General features: G+C 42.7%; 1 protein-coding gene across 4 annotated transcripts in view; it reads right to left on the bottom strand.

Annotated features, from left to right (window-relative positions):
- NUP93 (nucleoporin 93) overlaps window positions 1–16528 on the bottom strand; it is a 115570-nt gene that overhangs the window by 21671 nt on the left and 77371 nt on the right. For all 4 annotated transcript variants that reach the window (XM_033218471.1, XM_033218472.1, XM_033218473.1 and 1 more), the window contains 2 exons: window positions 5966–6040; window positions 1817–1906 (listed from right to left, as the gene is read on the bottom strand). In XM_033218471.1, the coding sequence (XP_033074362.1) occupies window positions 1817–1906; window positions 5966–6040 (165 nt within the window). The remainder of the gene's footprint in view (window positions 1–1816; window positions 1907–5965; window positions 6041–16528) is intronic.

Raw genomic sequence — 16528 nt, 5'->3', positions numbered from 1 at the left:
AGCGGGTTATCCCTTCAGAGAGCAGGAATCCATTTACGGTCATCCAAAGTTCTAGGAGTTTAAACTCAAAGAGCTGCATTTCAGTCCTTACAAGGTTATCTGAGTTTCTAAAGGCTTAAAATAAGAGTTTAACCTCATAATACAGGTTTTCATCCTCCCAGAGACGCTCCAGGGGCCACCGCTTTTACCTTACTTGGTGAGTGTCACAGCCTCCCATTTTCCTTCCCACTCACTCTCTTCAAAAGATGCATCCCAGGAAAGTAGCGGGCGTTCTTTCCTCTGTGTTACCACCACACAGCTGGGACTCCCTCTCCCCAGAATCCTTCTGCCTGTAAATCGCTCCTTAAAAACAATGTGTTCCCTAAACCCTTGGCAATACTTTAAATGTATGAGTCCTTAGAGGATAGCACTGATTGGAAAAAAAGGTTTATACTTGTTCCAAAGCAAAAGAGAAAAGCCTGTTTTCATGGTCTCTCTCAAAAATTAAAACTTCAGACTGTCCAGACAAATGTGACTCTTCCTAGGTGGTGGAATGATTGGTGAAACTTGACTTTCTTCTTTAGATCTGTTTAGGTTATCTTATGTTTTACTATTTAAAAAAATTAAGCTCGAGACCATCCTGGCCAACATGGTGAAACCCCGTCTCTACTAAAAATACAAAAAATTAGCCAGCCATGGTGGCAGGTGCCTGTAGTCCCAGCTACTCGGAAGGCGGAGGTAGGAGAATTGCTTGAACCCAGGAGGCAGAGGCTGCAGTGAGCCCAGATCTCACCATTGCACTCCAGCCTGGGCAACAAGAGTGAAACTCCATCTCAAAAAAAAAAAAAAAGAAAGAAAGAAAGAAAAAAGAAAAAGAAAAAAAAAATTAAAAGTTAGATACTTTTTTTTGAGACAGGGCCTCACTCTTTGTCACCCAGGCTGGAGTACACTGGCATGATCATGGTTCCCTGCAGCCTTGACCTCCCTGGACTCAGGTAATCCTCCCACCTCAGCCTCTCAAGCAGCTGAGACTACAGGTGCATGCCACCACACCCGGTTAATTTTTCTATTTTTTGTAGAGAGGAGGTCTTGCCATGTTGCCGAAGCTGGTCTTGAACTCCTGAGTGCAAGCAATCCACCCACCTCGGCCTCAAAACGTGCGAGGGTTATAGGTTTGAGCCACCACACTGGGCTGAGCAAGTTTTTAAAAGACAAAAAAAATCTGTGTATGGGTGCTTTCTTCCATAATAGCCTTCCCTCCTTTCTTCCTTCCTCCTAGCCACCTACCAAGTAGTCATCCATCCACTTATTTCTTTTTTTTAATTTTTTTGCCCCTTGGGGCAGAAAACTGGCCAGAATAAGGGGTGAGGGAGGAGAATAAATAAAGGCAGTATATGTGTTTGTCAGAGGAACAGAACCAGTGGTACATAAAGAATGCTCACAAAAGTCCCATCTGAGTCAAGTTCGAGGGCTCACAGGTGTGAAAAGCCATCACCTTGACAATTCAGCTCTCATTAAGGAGTCTATTAGATTGTGTAAGGAGGGAAACTGGTAAGTGGGGAGTAAAAGCCTGATGGGACTTCAAAGCAAATACGGCTTGAAGAGAACTCTTGTGACTATCAACTGATACTGGCAGGGCCTTTTGAAGATGCATTTTTAAAAATTCATCATCAAGAAAACCACCCAAAGTTATTTAAAATAAAACTCTGAGGAACAGTTAACATTTCATTCCACAGAATGGGGTGTTTCCACAGCACATTTCAGCCAAGTCGGCAAGCTGCTAGCTCCATCAAACCACTGGACCCCGGTTTCTACTTGAGTTAGGTCTAGGTGCTACCTTATCATCCAGCTCTGCGACAGAAGAACAAAGGTCCACCAGGTTAGGCTGCAGGTGTCCATTTACAATTTTCTCATTATAGATATAAATCTGAAATGATAAAAAGCAAAGTAAATGGCACAGTATCTACTTTCTCTTTTTAAAACCTCTTGAAGCAGGCAATGGCCGGCAGAAATTTCGGCCAACTTTTCCTTCCTTGGAGTGGCTGAGCCATGCACACTGGCCAGCTCCCCAGTTGTGCTGGGGCTGTGGATAACACACTAAAGCTAACTGCCACCCCACCTTCCAAACACCTGAGGAATGGGAGCAGCGGGGTCCAGGGGGAGAAGAACCACAGGCAGGTCTGTGCCTCTCTGTCCTAGTGAGGAAGCACCCGGGGAAGACAGGAGAATGGAAGGGGTCTGGCTGCTGCTTCCCAATAACCAAGGCAAAGGACTCAATTCTTTCAAAATGACTAAATGGCCCTGGTATAGGGTTCATGGATGGAGTGAGGAATGCTGGGCACTGCCTTCCTCCACAAGTGTTAGAATAGCAGGAGAGGCACATGTGGAATATCCATTTCTCCTGGAAAGAATCTCTGTTCTTCAGGTAAGATTTTCTTAAGGAAAATGAACTATGTGATATTTAAGCTATGGGAAAACCACTCTTACTTTGGATTTTATTTTCAAGGAGCTAAAATGATGATAGTAGAAATCGTAAATTCACTCTTCCAGATTTAGAACTAGTTAAGTCCTACTACGGAAGTGAAACAGGACTTAACTAGTTAAGATTTAGAACTGGTTAAGCTCTAAATCTTAACTAGTTAGGTTCTAAATCTTCTTGTGGAAGATTCCACTTTGTATATGAAGTCTTTGCTCTCCCAAAGTAGTGATGTTAGACAAATCACGACCCTGCTGAACTGTAGTTTCCTCTACGTTAAATGGGGAACATCAGTATCATTCATCTTCCAGGGCTATTATGAAGATTAAATGGTTTTGCTGGGCGCAGTGGCTCATGCCTGTAATCCCAGCACTTTGGGAGGCCGAGGCGTGTTGCGGGAAGTCAGGGACTCCGAACGGAGGGACTGGCTGAAGCCGCAGCAGAAGAACATAAATTGTGAAGATTTCATGGACATTTATTAGTTCCCCAAATTAATACTTTTATAATTTCCTATGCCTGTCTTTACTTTAATCTCTTAATCCCGTCATCTTCATAAACTGAGGAGGATGAATGTCGCCTCAGGACCCTGTGATTGCGTTAACTGCACACAAATTGTGTGCAGAGCATATGTGTTTGAACAATATGAAATCTGGGCATCTTGAAAAAAGAACAGGATAACAGTGATGTTCAGGGAACAAGAGAGGTAACTTTGAACTGGCCGCTGGTGAGCCAGACAGAGCTCCTCTTTCAAAAGCAAATAGGAGAAATATCGCTGAATTCTTTTTCTCAGCAAGGAGCATCCCTGAGAAACAGAATGCGCCCTGAAGGTAGGCTTACAGAAGGCCCCTTGAAGGTGTGCCGTCTTTTATGGTCGAAGCTGAAGGGATGAAATAAGCCCCGGTCTCCTGTAGAGCTCCCAGGCTTATTAGGACGAGGAAATTCCCGCCTAAGAAATTTTGGTCAGACAGGTTGTCTGCTCTCAAACCCTGTTTCCTGATAAGATGTTATCAACAACAATGCGTGCCCGATACTTCATTAGCAATTTTAATTTTGCCTCATCCAGTGGTCCTGTGATCTCACCCTGCCTCCATTTGCCGTGTGATATTTTATTACCTTGTGAAGTATGTGATTTCTGCGACCCACATCCTATTCGTGCACTCCCTCCCCTTTTGAAAATCACTAATAAAAACTTGCTGGTTTTACGGCTTGGGTAACATCACGGATCCTGCCGACATGTGATGTCTCCCCTAGACACCCAGCTTTAAATTTCTCTCTCTTGTGCTCTTTCCCTTTATTTCTCTTTTTTTTTTTTTTTTTTTTTGAGACGGAGTCTCGCTCTGTCACCCAGGCTGGAGTGCAGTGGCCGGATCTCAGCTCACTGCAAGCTCCGCCTTCCGGGTTTACGCCATTCTCCTGCCTCAGCCTCCTGAGTAGCTGGGACTACAGGCGCCCGCCACCTCGCCCGGCTAGTTTTTTGTATTTTTTAGTAGAGACAGGGTTTCACCATGTTAGCCAGGATGGTCTCGATCTCCTGACCTCGTGATCCGCCCGTCTCGGCCTCCCAAAGTGCTGGGATTACAGGCTTGAGCCACCGCGCCCGGCCTCCCTTTATTTCTCAAACCAGCCGAGACACTTAAGAAATAGAAAAGAACCCACATAAATATTGGGAGCGGGTTCTCCTGATAGAAGCGGGTGGATCACCTGAGGTCAGGAGCTCAAGACCAGCGTGGCCAACATGGTGAAACCCTGGTCTGTACTAAAAATACAAAAATTAGCCAGGTGTGGTGGTGCATGCCTGTAATCCCAGCTACTTGGGAGGCTGAGGCAGGAGAATCGCTTGAATCTGGGAGGCAGAGGCGGAGGCTTCAGTGAGCTGAGGTCGCACCACTGCACTCCACCCTGGGTGAAAGAGCAAGACTCCATCTCAATCACCCAACCAACCAATCAATAAAATGGTTTTAAACCATGATGTAGTACTTATTCACTCAATGATCATTTCTTACAGGCCTTCCTTTGCAAGGTACTGTTCAACATGGGATATAAAGCTTCACTCTTTAGTGGAGAGGACAGCCGTGTAAACAGATACAATATTACGGTGTTGTATGTGCTATGAAATGTTAATGGCATCTTTAGTCTTTGCAGGTGTAGAAGATACAGTCTCTCTCTTCAGAAGCCTGTAACTCATCAGGCCTCTCTCCGGGGCAATAGAGGAGTCAGCCATACAATGAAGGTGACGAGTAAAGGATGCAGATGCACAGGGGGAATAAAAAGAGAGGGGTATAAAATTGGAGCAGGAGGAAATAAATGAAGGCCAGTGGCAAAACATGAGGGGGTTGGAAGGAGAGGATCTCATGTGTGGGAAGTTGATGAAGCTGGGGGCTACAGCTGTCTGGAGTTTGAAGTGGCAATGGCACCCCAAAGAAGAGAGATTTTTAAAAAGACATTTAGAAAATTTCTCTCAAGAAAGGGTAAAAGAGGGACTTCTGATAATACCATCAGCTAACCAGGTAACTCAATTCATGTGGAACTCCACTGACTAAGTAACTGGCAGCTGAAGAGAGGGACCCTGGTAAAAGAGCACCGGGTCTAACAGTTTCTCACTGCCTCCTGCTCACCTCCATAGCTGCTCTGTTTTTGCCTCCAACCACCCTACTCCAGGCTGGAGGAGGATGAGGTGGGTAATGTTGAGGGCCATAAGTGGGACCCCTGGGTCCCCCTCAAAGAATCTGGGAGGTGATAATGGCTGAGCAGATATTCCTGGACCACTGCTGGTGGAGGATAATCTTAAGGGGATGAAGGCCCACTGCCCTCGATTCAAGAAACAGGAATATTTTTTCTTCTTTGTACTTTGTGGGGAAAAGCAGCAAATTACAATAAAGCACAAAGTTGGCTGGCACTGCTTTATTTAAAAACTCAATTCCAGGTTACATATGGTCCTCAGGGTGGTTTCAGTCCAACAGAATTCCTGTGCTTACCACAAAGCATCTCAATCCATATCCATATTATTGGACGGTCCTCATCTACAACCAGAAGGATGACCCCTAAAATATTATGAGCTTTTCTAGGACAACAGTGTTATTAAGTAGTGAATACACTATGCTTATCAAGACAGAAAAGCATTTAGAAAATTTCTCTCAACAAAGAGTGAAAAAAGGATTTGTTAATACCACCAGCCTACCAGATAAGTCAGTTAATACAGAACTCCATTTGCTAAGCAGCGCAGTTACTTGAAGCTTTACTGTACCTGGGACTGTTGCCAAAAATGCCTACTGAGATGCTGTGGTCAGTGTAAAGGACAGATTTCAATTTCCTCAATTCAAATGTGAGTAATTCTATTACACTATTTGATAGAATTCTCCAGTGGCCTATGGTAAAATATTAACTAGTCCTCTAAATGAAAAAATACAACTTGCTTTCAGGGTTTGACTTTTACAAGTTTTTGTTCCCTTTTATTCTCTAGAGGTTCACAAAGGATTTTCCTGGCTTAATCCCCCTTGAGAGCACACTCACCTGCCGTGCATAGGCCATCTCAATGCTATCCAGAGAGCTTCGACCAGGGGGTCCCACATCACTGATGTAGCTTGGCTGTGGATAAACACACATTCAGAATCAGTTAGGGACAGTATTCAGCCATGTGAATAAATAAAATCACATAAACATATTCTTGTCTTTGACAGAGCTGTCAAGAGTCTGTTTCCTAGTTAAGACTTCCTCAAAATGATGATTTTAGGGATTTCAATAACATGCAACTTTTACTGTGAACACATGAGAAGAGAGCAGGCATGGGACTGGATTAATTAAAAAAGAGTGAGGGGCTGGATAAACCCTATCGATATCTCAATGACTGTTTCTGGAAATGTACATCTTTCCAACATTCTGTTTCAATCTCAAGCCTCCCCATGTCTTCACACTAGTGAGGCCATTGTTTTTATCATCTTTTTCATCAATCATATCAGGCAGTTGACGGAAAGCAGTTTAGAGAGTCAAACACCTGATTCAGACATTTCCACACTAGAGTCCACAGTAAGACAACAGTTGCTGATTACTTTTCTGTTATCTGAAGATGTGAGACCACTGCAAGTTGGACATTCATTCAGTTAATATTTGCTAAGTGTCTGCCACATGCACAGCTGTGTGTATATCCATCTCCATAAGAACAAAAACAAGCCAGCCTGCAAAGCCTGTCCCCAAAGAGCTTACAATCTGAAGAGGAGAGTCAGATAAAAATACAGTCATATATTACTTAACAATGAGGATAGGTTCTGAGAAATGCATCATTAGGAGATTTCGTCATTGTATGGACTTCATAAAGTATACTTACACACACTAGATGGTTTAGCCCACTCCACACCTACGCTGTATGCATAGCTTATTGCTCCTAGGCTACATACCTGTACAACCTATTACTATACTGGATACTGTAGGCAACTGTAACACAGTGGTAAGTATGTATATATATAACCATAATTAAATATAGAAAAGGCACATAAAAATATGATATAAACTTATGAAGCCAGCCACCATCACACATGCAGTGCATGACTGTGTATGAAAAAAGTTTCAGTCTTTTTTAAGAAAGAATATTCATCTTTAGTTAAGCTTATTCCTTCTGTAAAGAAATACAGATCAAAATTAGGTAAATTCTTAAGTTCCCACTGATTAGTTTGTACTGCAGCATAGCAGAGATCAAATTCTTTTTTTTTTTTTTTTAGGAGCAAAACTGCAAGTTTATTTTGGTCACCTAAGGTGTGGGGAAGAGGTCTGTCGGCCTCCAGCAAAGAAGGCCGACAGAGTCCCCCGGTGGGGCTCTCGGATGGACTTCCTGCAGTCCCGACATCCCGACAGGAGTGGAGGACTGAGGAAGGCCGCGCGCAGAGATCAAATTCTTTAAGCTTATCTCATTTATTAAAAAAAGCTGAATGTTCTATACACTAAAATCTAAAATAAATCTGTTTAAACTAGGCTTTCTGGGAAACCAATGGGGATGATAACAGCCAAGCTTCCCAGCACTATGAAGCTGGTAAAAGGAAGAGTACAGTGGGCATGCACCAGGCGTCGGGAAGAGAGGGAAGTGGAGTTATCAGAAAGGCAGTATGAAGCCCTTGGTTCTGGAGAATGAACACTGGACTGTCAAGGACGCCTGGGTTCTAGGAGGGCCACTTCACTCCCTGGCTTTGGGTTCTGGAGCAAAGCACCTCCTCAGATTCCCATTAGTCAAATGAAGGGGCTATCCTAGATGATCTTGAGAGGTCCCCTCAGCTCTGATCTCCAACTATCACTGGTATTAAAAGAGCTTAAACAGTTCACTAATCTTGGCAGATGCTGCTGGCTGGCCCAGTGACCATTCCCAATTCCTACTTCTCACATCTTTACCCTCTGCCACCTTTCAAGCTGGCAATTAGAGTTATTAGGTTGGTGCAAAAGTGATTGCGGGTTTTGCCATTACTTTCAATGGCAATTGCTTTTGCAACAACCTAATAAATGTACCCAATAGTGTGCTGGTAAATGTTTTTTAACAGCCAGCTTGTGGGAAAAGGGATGATGGGTAGCATTTGCTGGTGTCTGTAGTTTAAATTCTTCCACCATGGCAGATTTCAAGCTATTCAAGGCGATATCAACTAGATTGCAAATTCCTTGAAAATTTAACAATAGGTTCTCATGTGCTGATCCCTATAAACCATTGAATATATCCTTTTCCAGAATCTACTACAGCAAGGAATGGCACACCCTAGTTCTAGCCAATAAGATGAAAACACAAGCCTGCTAGTATACTTGGGGACAGCTTCTGCTTTTATTGATTGGAGGGTTGAGGCGGGGGGACTGTCATGGCTTTTCAGTTCTCTCCCTTTCTTTCTGCCTTGAATGCCAATATAATGTCTAGAGCTCCTACAACCATCTTGTGAACCTAAAGTAGGTGGATGTGCTAGAGAGGGTAGTGTACCAGGACAGAAAGGTGTTAGGTCCCTGACGGCATTGCAGAACAACTGGATTAACATCAACACTCTCCATACCTGCAGACATCTTGGTAGGTGAGAAATATACACCCCTATTCAAGCTACTAAAGCTCAAGGTTTCCACTACTCATAGCTGAAAGCATTCCTACCTGAAACACAGATTTAATTAAAAAACCACTGGGTTACAATAATAACAATAGCTATTAATGAGCACTTACTATGTGCCAAGCACTGTTTGAATTTCCATGTTATTAACTCCACAACCCTATGTAGTAGGTACTTTTATTTATTTATCCATCTTACAGGTGAAGACACAAAGGCACACAGAGAGGTGAAGCAATTTGCCCAAGTTCACTTCAGTAGGAAGCAGCGGCTTGAATCCAGTCTGGCACCACACTCTGTACTCTTTGCCACTGCTCTATCCTGCCTGCCAGGGCAGCCCAGGGTAACTCTCCAAGAACAGTTATCAGAGAACAGTAGAGGAGGGAGGAGGGAGGAGGAGGAGGAGGAGGAGGAGTAAGAAATCCTGGATCCACTACTTATAACAATGTGACCTGGAGCATACTGCTCCCTTTAAGCCTCAGTTTCCTTAGCTGTAAAGTGGGGGGTGGTAATGGTATCCACCACATAGGATTGGGATGAAGGTTAAATGGGGACAAAAATAGTATGAATCCCTATCTCACAGCACTGTTGTGAGGAATAAGTGGAAGACCTCAACACAGTGCCCAACATATGGTCAATAAACGCTAGCTGTTATCACTTTATAAACAAAAAGAAACCACCACAACGAACACAGGAGCAAATCCTATGCTCAACAACAACGGACAGATATGGACACCTCAGAAACATGACCTAAAGTATTTTACTTTGTGCAGGCTGAAAGTCTCATTTCATTTTTCTACAATGAATACACATTCCTTGTTTGATGGAAGCCCCTCCACAGCCAGGGCATTTTTTTTTTTTTTTTTTTTTTTTTTGAGACGGAGTCTTGCTCTGCCGCCCAGGCTGGAGTGCAGTGGCCGGATCTCTGCTCACTGCAAGCTCCGCCTCCCGGGTTCACGCCATTCTCCTGCCTCAGCCTCCCGAGTAGCTGGGACTACAGGCGCCCACCACCTCGCCCGGCTAGTTTTTTTTTGTATTTTTTTAGTAGAGACGGGGTTTCACTGTGTTAGCCAGGATGGTCTTGATCTCCTGACCTCGTGATCCGCCCGTCTCGGCCTCCCAAAGTGCTGGGATTACAGGCTTGAGCCACCGCGCCCGGCCATTTTATACTTCTGGACTCATTCTGAGTCTTCCCATTAACACTGTATTACGGACTGTTCTCTAAGACAGCCACCTTTCTAAAACAAAGCTATCCAAAAGCTGGGGATTCCAGTCTTTTTACAGGACACAGCACTAAGCCTGTTAATTCCAGTAACTTAGTCAAGGAGAATAAACAAAGAAATGAAAACGAGAACAGCACTAAAGCATTTTTGCAAGGACACAGTTGTTGTGGCTAAATATACATGAACAGCCTTGAGAAATACTTTCCAGTGCTAAAAACCTAATTTTTAAAATTATCCATTTAAAAAGTAGTTGGGTTTCAGCCTTCAAATTTCCATTTAAATTAATTTTGCCTAACGCTCTTGTTTTCAAAGGTACCTATCCTTCAGTTGCCCTTGACCAAGCCGCTATTTCACCACACATAAAGTCAATTATCCACAAGAGGATGTGTACATGCACATTCCTGAACAGAGGAACCGGCAAGTATTTAGCTGGAATTCCACAGCCAGGGACTGCCTGAGGGCTGGGAAAGCCACCAATCTCTGGGGTTCTCTGCAGTGGGGTTTGGCGGAGCTATAGCAAGGACGTCAAGATGACAGGAGCAGGGAGCCAGAGATCAAAAGAGCAGGGAAGATGACAGGGTTTCTTCTTTTAGAGGAAAACAAGCAGCTCACCCAGGAGTCTGGAGATGTATATGTGGAAAAACAGCAGCCTCTGGGAGCACAAACTGAGAAAGGTCTCATCAGAGTTCATGGTGTTCCCAAGACAGCCATTCCAGGACAGGATGGGGATAGAAAGTGGCAGGAGGGAACCGCAAACTTTTATTAAGCACCTACTATTGTACAAAGTGTATCCAGGGATGCATAAAAATCTTTTCCAAGGAAAGCATATTCTAGTTAGAAAAAACGAAATGCAGGCAGGGCGTGGCGGCTCATGCCTGTAATCTCAGCACTTTCGGAGGCTGGGGGCAGGTGGATCGTTTGAGTCCAGGAGTTCAAGACGAGCCTGGGTGACATGGCGAAACCCGTCTCTACAAAAAACAAAAACAAAAATTAGCTGGGTGTGGCGGAGTGCACCTGCAGTCCCAGCTATAATACTTGGGAGGCTGAAGCGGGAGGATCACTTGAGCCTGGGAAGCGGAAGTTGCAGTGAGCGGAGATTGTGCCACCGTATTCCAACCTGGGTGACAGAGACCCTGTCTCAAAGGTGGGGGAGAAAAAGAAAAAAAGGAATGCAACTAGCACTCCTAGTAAAATGAATATAGGGTAGTAAGAAAATATGATGATGCTGCACATGGAAAAGAATTTAACTTCTAAGTGGAATGTTTTGGCTTTATGTAAGCAAAATGGAAACATGGTGATTAATTCACACTAGTTAGCTTTAAAATATGTATGCAAAAGTCCAGCACTACCAGGAAAAAAACACCAACCAGGGACCAGAGAGGACGAGGGTCCTAAATGCAACCCAGCTAATAATTGTGTGACCTTATTAACCCTACTAATGACTGTGTGACCATGGACAAAATGAGAAGAATACCTAGGCCACACATAGGCTGGAACACTATTATAATTACTAAAAAACGACAGACACCTACGTGTACCAACCTAGGAGAAGTTGTAAAATATGTAAAACAACATAATGCAAAATTATAGGAATATATAAAATGATATCTATTTGTGATAATAAATCGATAAGATATACAAATGTGCATGTAAGCACCTGGGAGAAACTGGAAGGTGTGCATCACTGACAGGTTGTGTTTGGGTGCAGGATGGGAAGAGCAGCAGAGTGGGTCTACACTCCTCTACTGTCAGAAGAACACACAAGTATGTATCATACATACAGTTTGTGTATGATACATCATGACAATAAAATCAAGGGCCTGTTGAGTTGAGGTTTTTAAAAAATCTTTTTGAAAGAGCAGCAGAGCACTTTCTATACCTGAACTCCTACTCAAACCCCTAACAGGTAAACTGGGTCCATCCCCAGGGAAACTGCTAGGGAGTCACAAAATACAGTTCAGAATCCTATGGTCTGCAGTTTTCAAACTGTTAGTTCATATTCTACTGTATTTCATTTCATCTAATAGTCCACCTATTGTAAAACACTGTCATTTTATGTATCACTAAGATATTTTAAAATGCTGTTAATGATATACTACTGAATTTAAGACATATCCTGATTTGAGAGATGTTGAGATGTAAAACAGATGCATGACTGAGAAGTGATGGAATATGGTATTAAGACAGTTATCAAAATTAGAGACTATGTTCAACATACACTGTTCACATATCATAGTGTGAAATGTTACCATCATTATCTACATTTATTAAGCCACAGTTCAGCTTCTCTAATGAGCTTATTTCTTGCTGAGTCATTTTCCAGACAATACATTAAGGGATTGCCCATTGACTATGTCTACTATCACAAAGCAGTCACTAGACTACACTCAGGTTAAATTTACCTTTAAATGTTGTTTTAAAAATTGGCTAAGGTACACCATGGATTCCCCAAACTGCTCAAATCTTGCATGCTGTCATGCAAGCCTCAACAGGGAAGTTCTTCCTCACACTAAGCAGATACAAAACTGGGATGCGAGGATTCGTAGCCAGGGGTCTCATTTTTGTTTCAAAGCACATCATTTTTATTCACACCACAACTTAAAGGGTTAGTAACAATCTCTCAATTCCTACTTCCCTCTAAGAAATACACCCTTTTCTTCCAATGATATCCTAAGGAAATTAATTTCCCAAATTGACTCTATGCTACTGAAGCATCATTTCCTTTATTAAAACTTGCTAGGGGGGCTGGGCACGGTGGCTCATGCCTGTAATCCCAGTACTTTGGGAGGCCGAGGCGGGCGGATCACAAGATCAGGAGATCCAGACCATCCTGGCTAACACAGTGAAATCCCGTATCTGCTAAAAATACAAAAATTAGCCGGGTGTGGTTGCGGGCACCTGTAGTCCCAGCTACTCAGGAGGCTGAGGCAGGAGAATGGCGTGAACCCGGGAGGCGGAGCTTGCAGTGAGCCGAGATTGCACCACTGCACTCCAGCCTGGGCAATAGAGCAAGACTCTGTCTCAAAAAAAAGACTTGCTAGGAACAGATATTACCAATGTCTCCTTTAGAAGGAACTGGGGGAAACTCCTATTATTGGAAGGCATGCGGGAAGATCATGTTTCAGAAACCACTATATCCTAGCATACATTTTGCTAAGAAAAAAAAAAAAGAGCTTTGAGCCTCTCTTTATATTAAATTACCCAAATTTGGACATTTTCCTTCAAGTGCTAAGGTCAGCTCAAAATGATGTGAAACTGCCTTCTTAACTAATGACTCTGTATTCCAATGACCTTATTCCTGACAATAAGGTGCCCAGAAAAGAATGTTTTAGATATCGTCATACTCCTTTAATTATCTTCTCTATTTATATTCAAATATTTTTTTGATTCCTAACGATACTTTATAAATCAAGGAAAACACTTAAAAAGGGATGGATCCATATCAAAATGATTGAAGTAAAAATGTGTATCTTACCAAACACCAACAATCGCACAAAGAATGCTAGAATATGCTGATTGTATACACTATGCTAGGCACCGGGCTGGCCACTTTACATATTCTACATTCCTTACAACAACAGTTTTTCAGGAAAGGCATTTCATGGCCAGACGCAGTGGCTCACACCTGTAATCCCAGCACTTTGGGAAGGGGAGGAGGGTAGATCACTTGAGGTCAGGAGTTCGAGACCAGCCCGGCCAACGTGGTGAAACCCCATCTCTACTAAAAATACAAGGATTAACTGGGCACGGTGGCACATGCCTGTAATCCCAGTTATTCGGGAGGCTGAGGTGGGTGGATCACAAGATCATGAGAATCACGCCACTCCACTCCAGCCTGGGTGACACAGTGAGACTATTCCAAAAAAACAACAAAAAAATGATATTTCATAATGAGGAAGCCCAGGCTTGGGGACCCAAAGCCTGCTGAATACCAAAACCTGTCTTTTATGCCTTTTACGTTGTGTAGTCTCCTATAAAGAGAGTGGACAAAGTGTCTGTCCATGTGAAGATATCACCTTTCCATTCTTTTGAAGGAAATTATATGGAAAAGGCCTATAAAAACACAAGGTTCCACAAACACACTGGAATGGACAGAAACATCACGTGTGGCAAAGATATGGAACAAATGGAATTCTCACATACTGCTGGTGGGAGGGTACACCAATACAACCATTTTGGAAAACAGTTTGGCAGTATCTACTAATGCGGAACATATGCATACCCTCTGGTTCAGCAATTTCCCTCTTAGGTGTACCCAACAGAGATGTAAATATGTGCTCACCAAAACACAAAAATGCTCACAACAGCACTATTTATAAAAGAACTGGAAACTACTCAAAGGTTCACCAATACTAGAATGGATAAACAAATTGCAGTTATACTATTTAGCCATGAGAATGAATGGCTTAAAAGTACATCCAATAGTATACAAAAGGTTACATAAAAGCACCTAGAAACAACAGCAGATATTGTATGACTCCATTTACGTAAAGTTCAAAAACAGGTAAAATTAATTTATGATACTGGATGTCAAGACAGTGGTTTCCCTTGTTGATAGGAGTAGTGACCAGAAAGGACCACAAAGAGGATTTCTGGGGTGCTGGTAATGTTCTGTTTCCTCATCTGGGTGTGTTCCATTTGTGATGATTGAGCTGTACACTTTTAAAATTTTTTTTTATTTTTTGAGACACAGTCCCACTGTGTTGCCCAGGCTGGGTGTACAGGCTGGCGTACAGTGGTGCGATCACAGCTCACTGCAGCCCCAACCTTCTGGGTTCAAGCGATCCTCCCACCTGAGGCTCTTGAGTAGCTCAGACTACAGGAGCATGTAACCATGTCCAGCTAATTAAAAAAATTCTTTTTGTAGAGACAGGGTCCCACTATGCTGCCCAGGCTGGTCTCAAACTCTTGGACTCAAGTGATCCTCCTGCCTCAGCGTCCCAAAATGCTGGGATTACAGGCGTAAGCCACTGCACTCAGCCTGAGTTGCATACTTACATCTGCGCACTTTTCCATATATACGTTATACATCAGGAAAAAAGTTTAAACAACAAACAACAAAATCTGTAAGATTCCAGAAAAGGGCAATTCCCTGGATAATCTGAAGAAAGACTTATATGCATCACTTGCCAACATTTACAAACTATCTACTCTGCCAGGTGTCACAACAGAGAATAGCAAAAGCATAGATAACTCCCTTCCAAGGGGACTTGAGGTCAAGTAAGAAGAGTCTACTAAACAGACTATTCTATTTTTAAGAGAAGAGCAATCAAGAAAGAACATCCCATTATCAATGTATAATTACTTCCAAATCCCAATACAGAACACAACCTATTAACACCATTTTAAAAAGTGAAGTTTATAAAACCATGAGCTGTTCTAATTATTTGCTCAGATTCACAAAGAATTGAGAAAGAAACATTAGGCTGACCAACGATATTATACATTTGTTCTTCGTTCCCAAAGACTCTGATTTCAGTCTGAAATCTTTAAGTCTAAGAAATATGGGACAGGGTCCTTAATGAGCAATTTCCTAACACAACGACTCTGGCATCTATTTATTTGGGGGCTAGTTTAATAAACAAAACCAAACCAAAAACCTTGGTGTTTAAATCAGGAACAAACCAGGAATAGATATCGGATGTGCAGTTACCCTTTGCCAACCTACGTATCCTTGACCTAGACCTCAGTTGAGTAAGAGTCCATAGGCCAACCATCCTGGGTCTTACCAGCATATCATGTATCTCTCTGAGCCTCAGTTTTCTTATCTTGATGTGCAAAAAGAATCTTAGCTACTCATGAAATAACTTGAGGGAAAAAAAAAGATTTATCAGGAAGCACTGATATTACCTGAAAACATCTAGCACTATAATTTTTGTAACATAATTTTTGTAACATAATTTTAAATCTTCACCTCTAAATTACATGAAACTGCTTTTTAAAAGACAATAGGGAATGGCTATTATGGGTCAGGTGCTTTATATTATCACTATCTTCCCCAATAATCTCATTTCAATCAGTAAAGACCCTGAAGGTCTGCAGGGTTAATTAAATAACTTGGACAAAGCCTCAGAACTAGTCACCCTGAACTGGAAAAGCTAGGAAAAAGCCCAGGGCTGTCCTTCCTCAACACCTGGGTGGTAAATATGTGGCAAGCCCTGGCTCCCTCTGGCAGAAGGCAAAAATCACAGATAAAGGGAGACACTCTTTTTTGCTGCTCCTGTATGTAGCCTCAAAATCCCTCTCAGGAAAGATCTCTGGGACACATGAAGGGAAGAAAGAAAAAATGCAAAACCGAGCATGCAGTAGCTAATGTTTGTGTAAGAAGGAATGGGGATAAGCATATACAGTCTCATATACTTGTATAAAGACACTTTGCAAATTTACACAAGAAAGTACTAATAGTGATTACCTATGGGGGAGACAAAGGGAGAAGAGAATAGGGTATTTGGGGACAAGGTGCTTTAATATTTGAATCATACAACCACACTGCATATATATACATATTTATATTTTGAGATGGAGTCTCGCTTTGTCGTCAGGCTGGAGTACAGTGGCCGGATCTCAGCTCACTGCAACCTCCGACTCCCCTGGTTCAAGCGATTCTCCTGCCTCAGCCTCCCAAGTAGCTGGGATTACACACACATGCCACCACACCCAGCTAATTGTTGTATTTTTAGTAGAGACCAAGTTTCACCATGTTGGCCAGGATGGCCTCGATTTCCTGACCTCGTGATCCGCCCTCCTTGGCCTCCCAAAATGCTGGGATTACAGGCGTGAACTACCACACCTGG

The sequence above is a fragment of the Trachypithecus francoisi genome, unplaced genomic scaffold (assembly GCF_009764315.1).
Source record: "Trachypithecus francoisi isolate TF-2019V2 unplaced genomic scaffold, Tfra_2.0 Lachesis_group10, whole genome shotgun sequence".
Lineage (NCBI taxonomy): Eukaryota > Metazoa > Chordata > Mammalia > Primates > Cercopithecidae > Trachypithecus > Trachypithecus francoisi.
The sequence above is the reverse complement of the archived record's forward strand: the minus strand, read 5'-3'. Positions and strand labels throughout refer to the sequence as shown.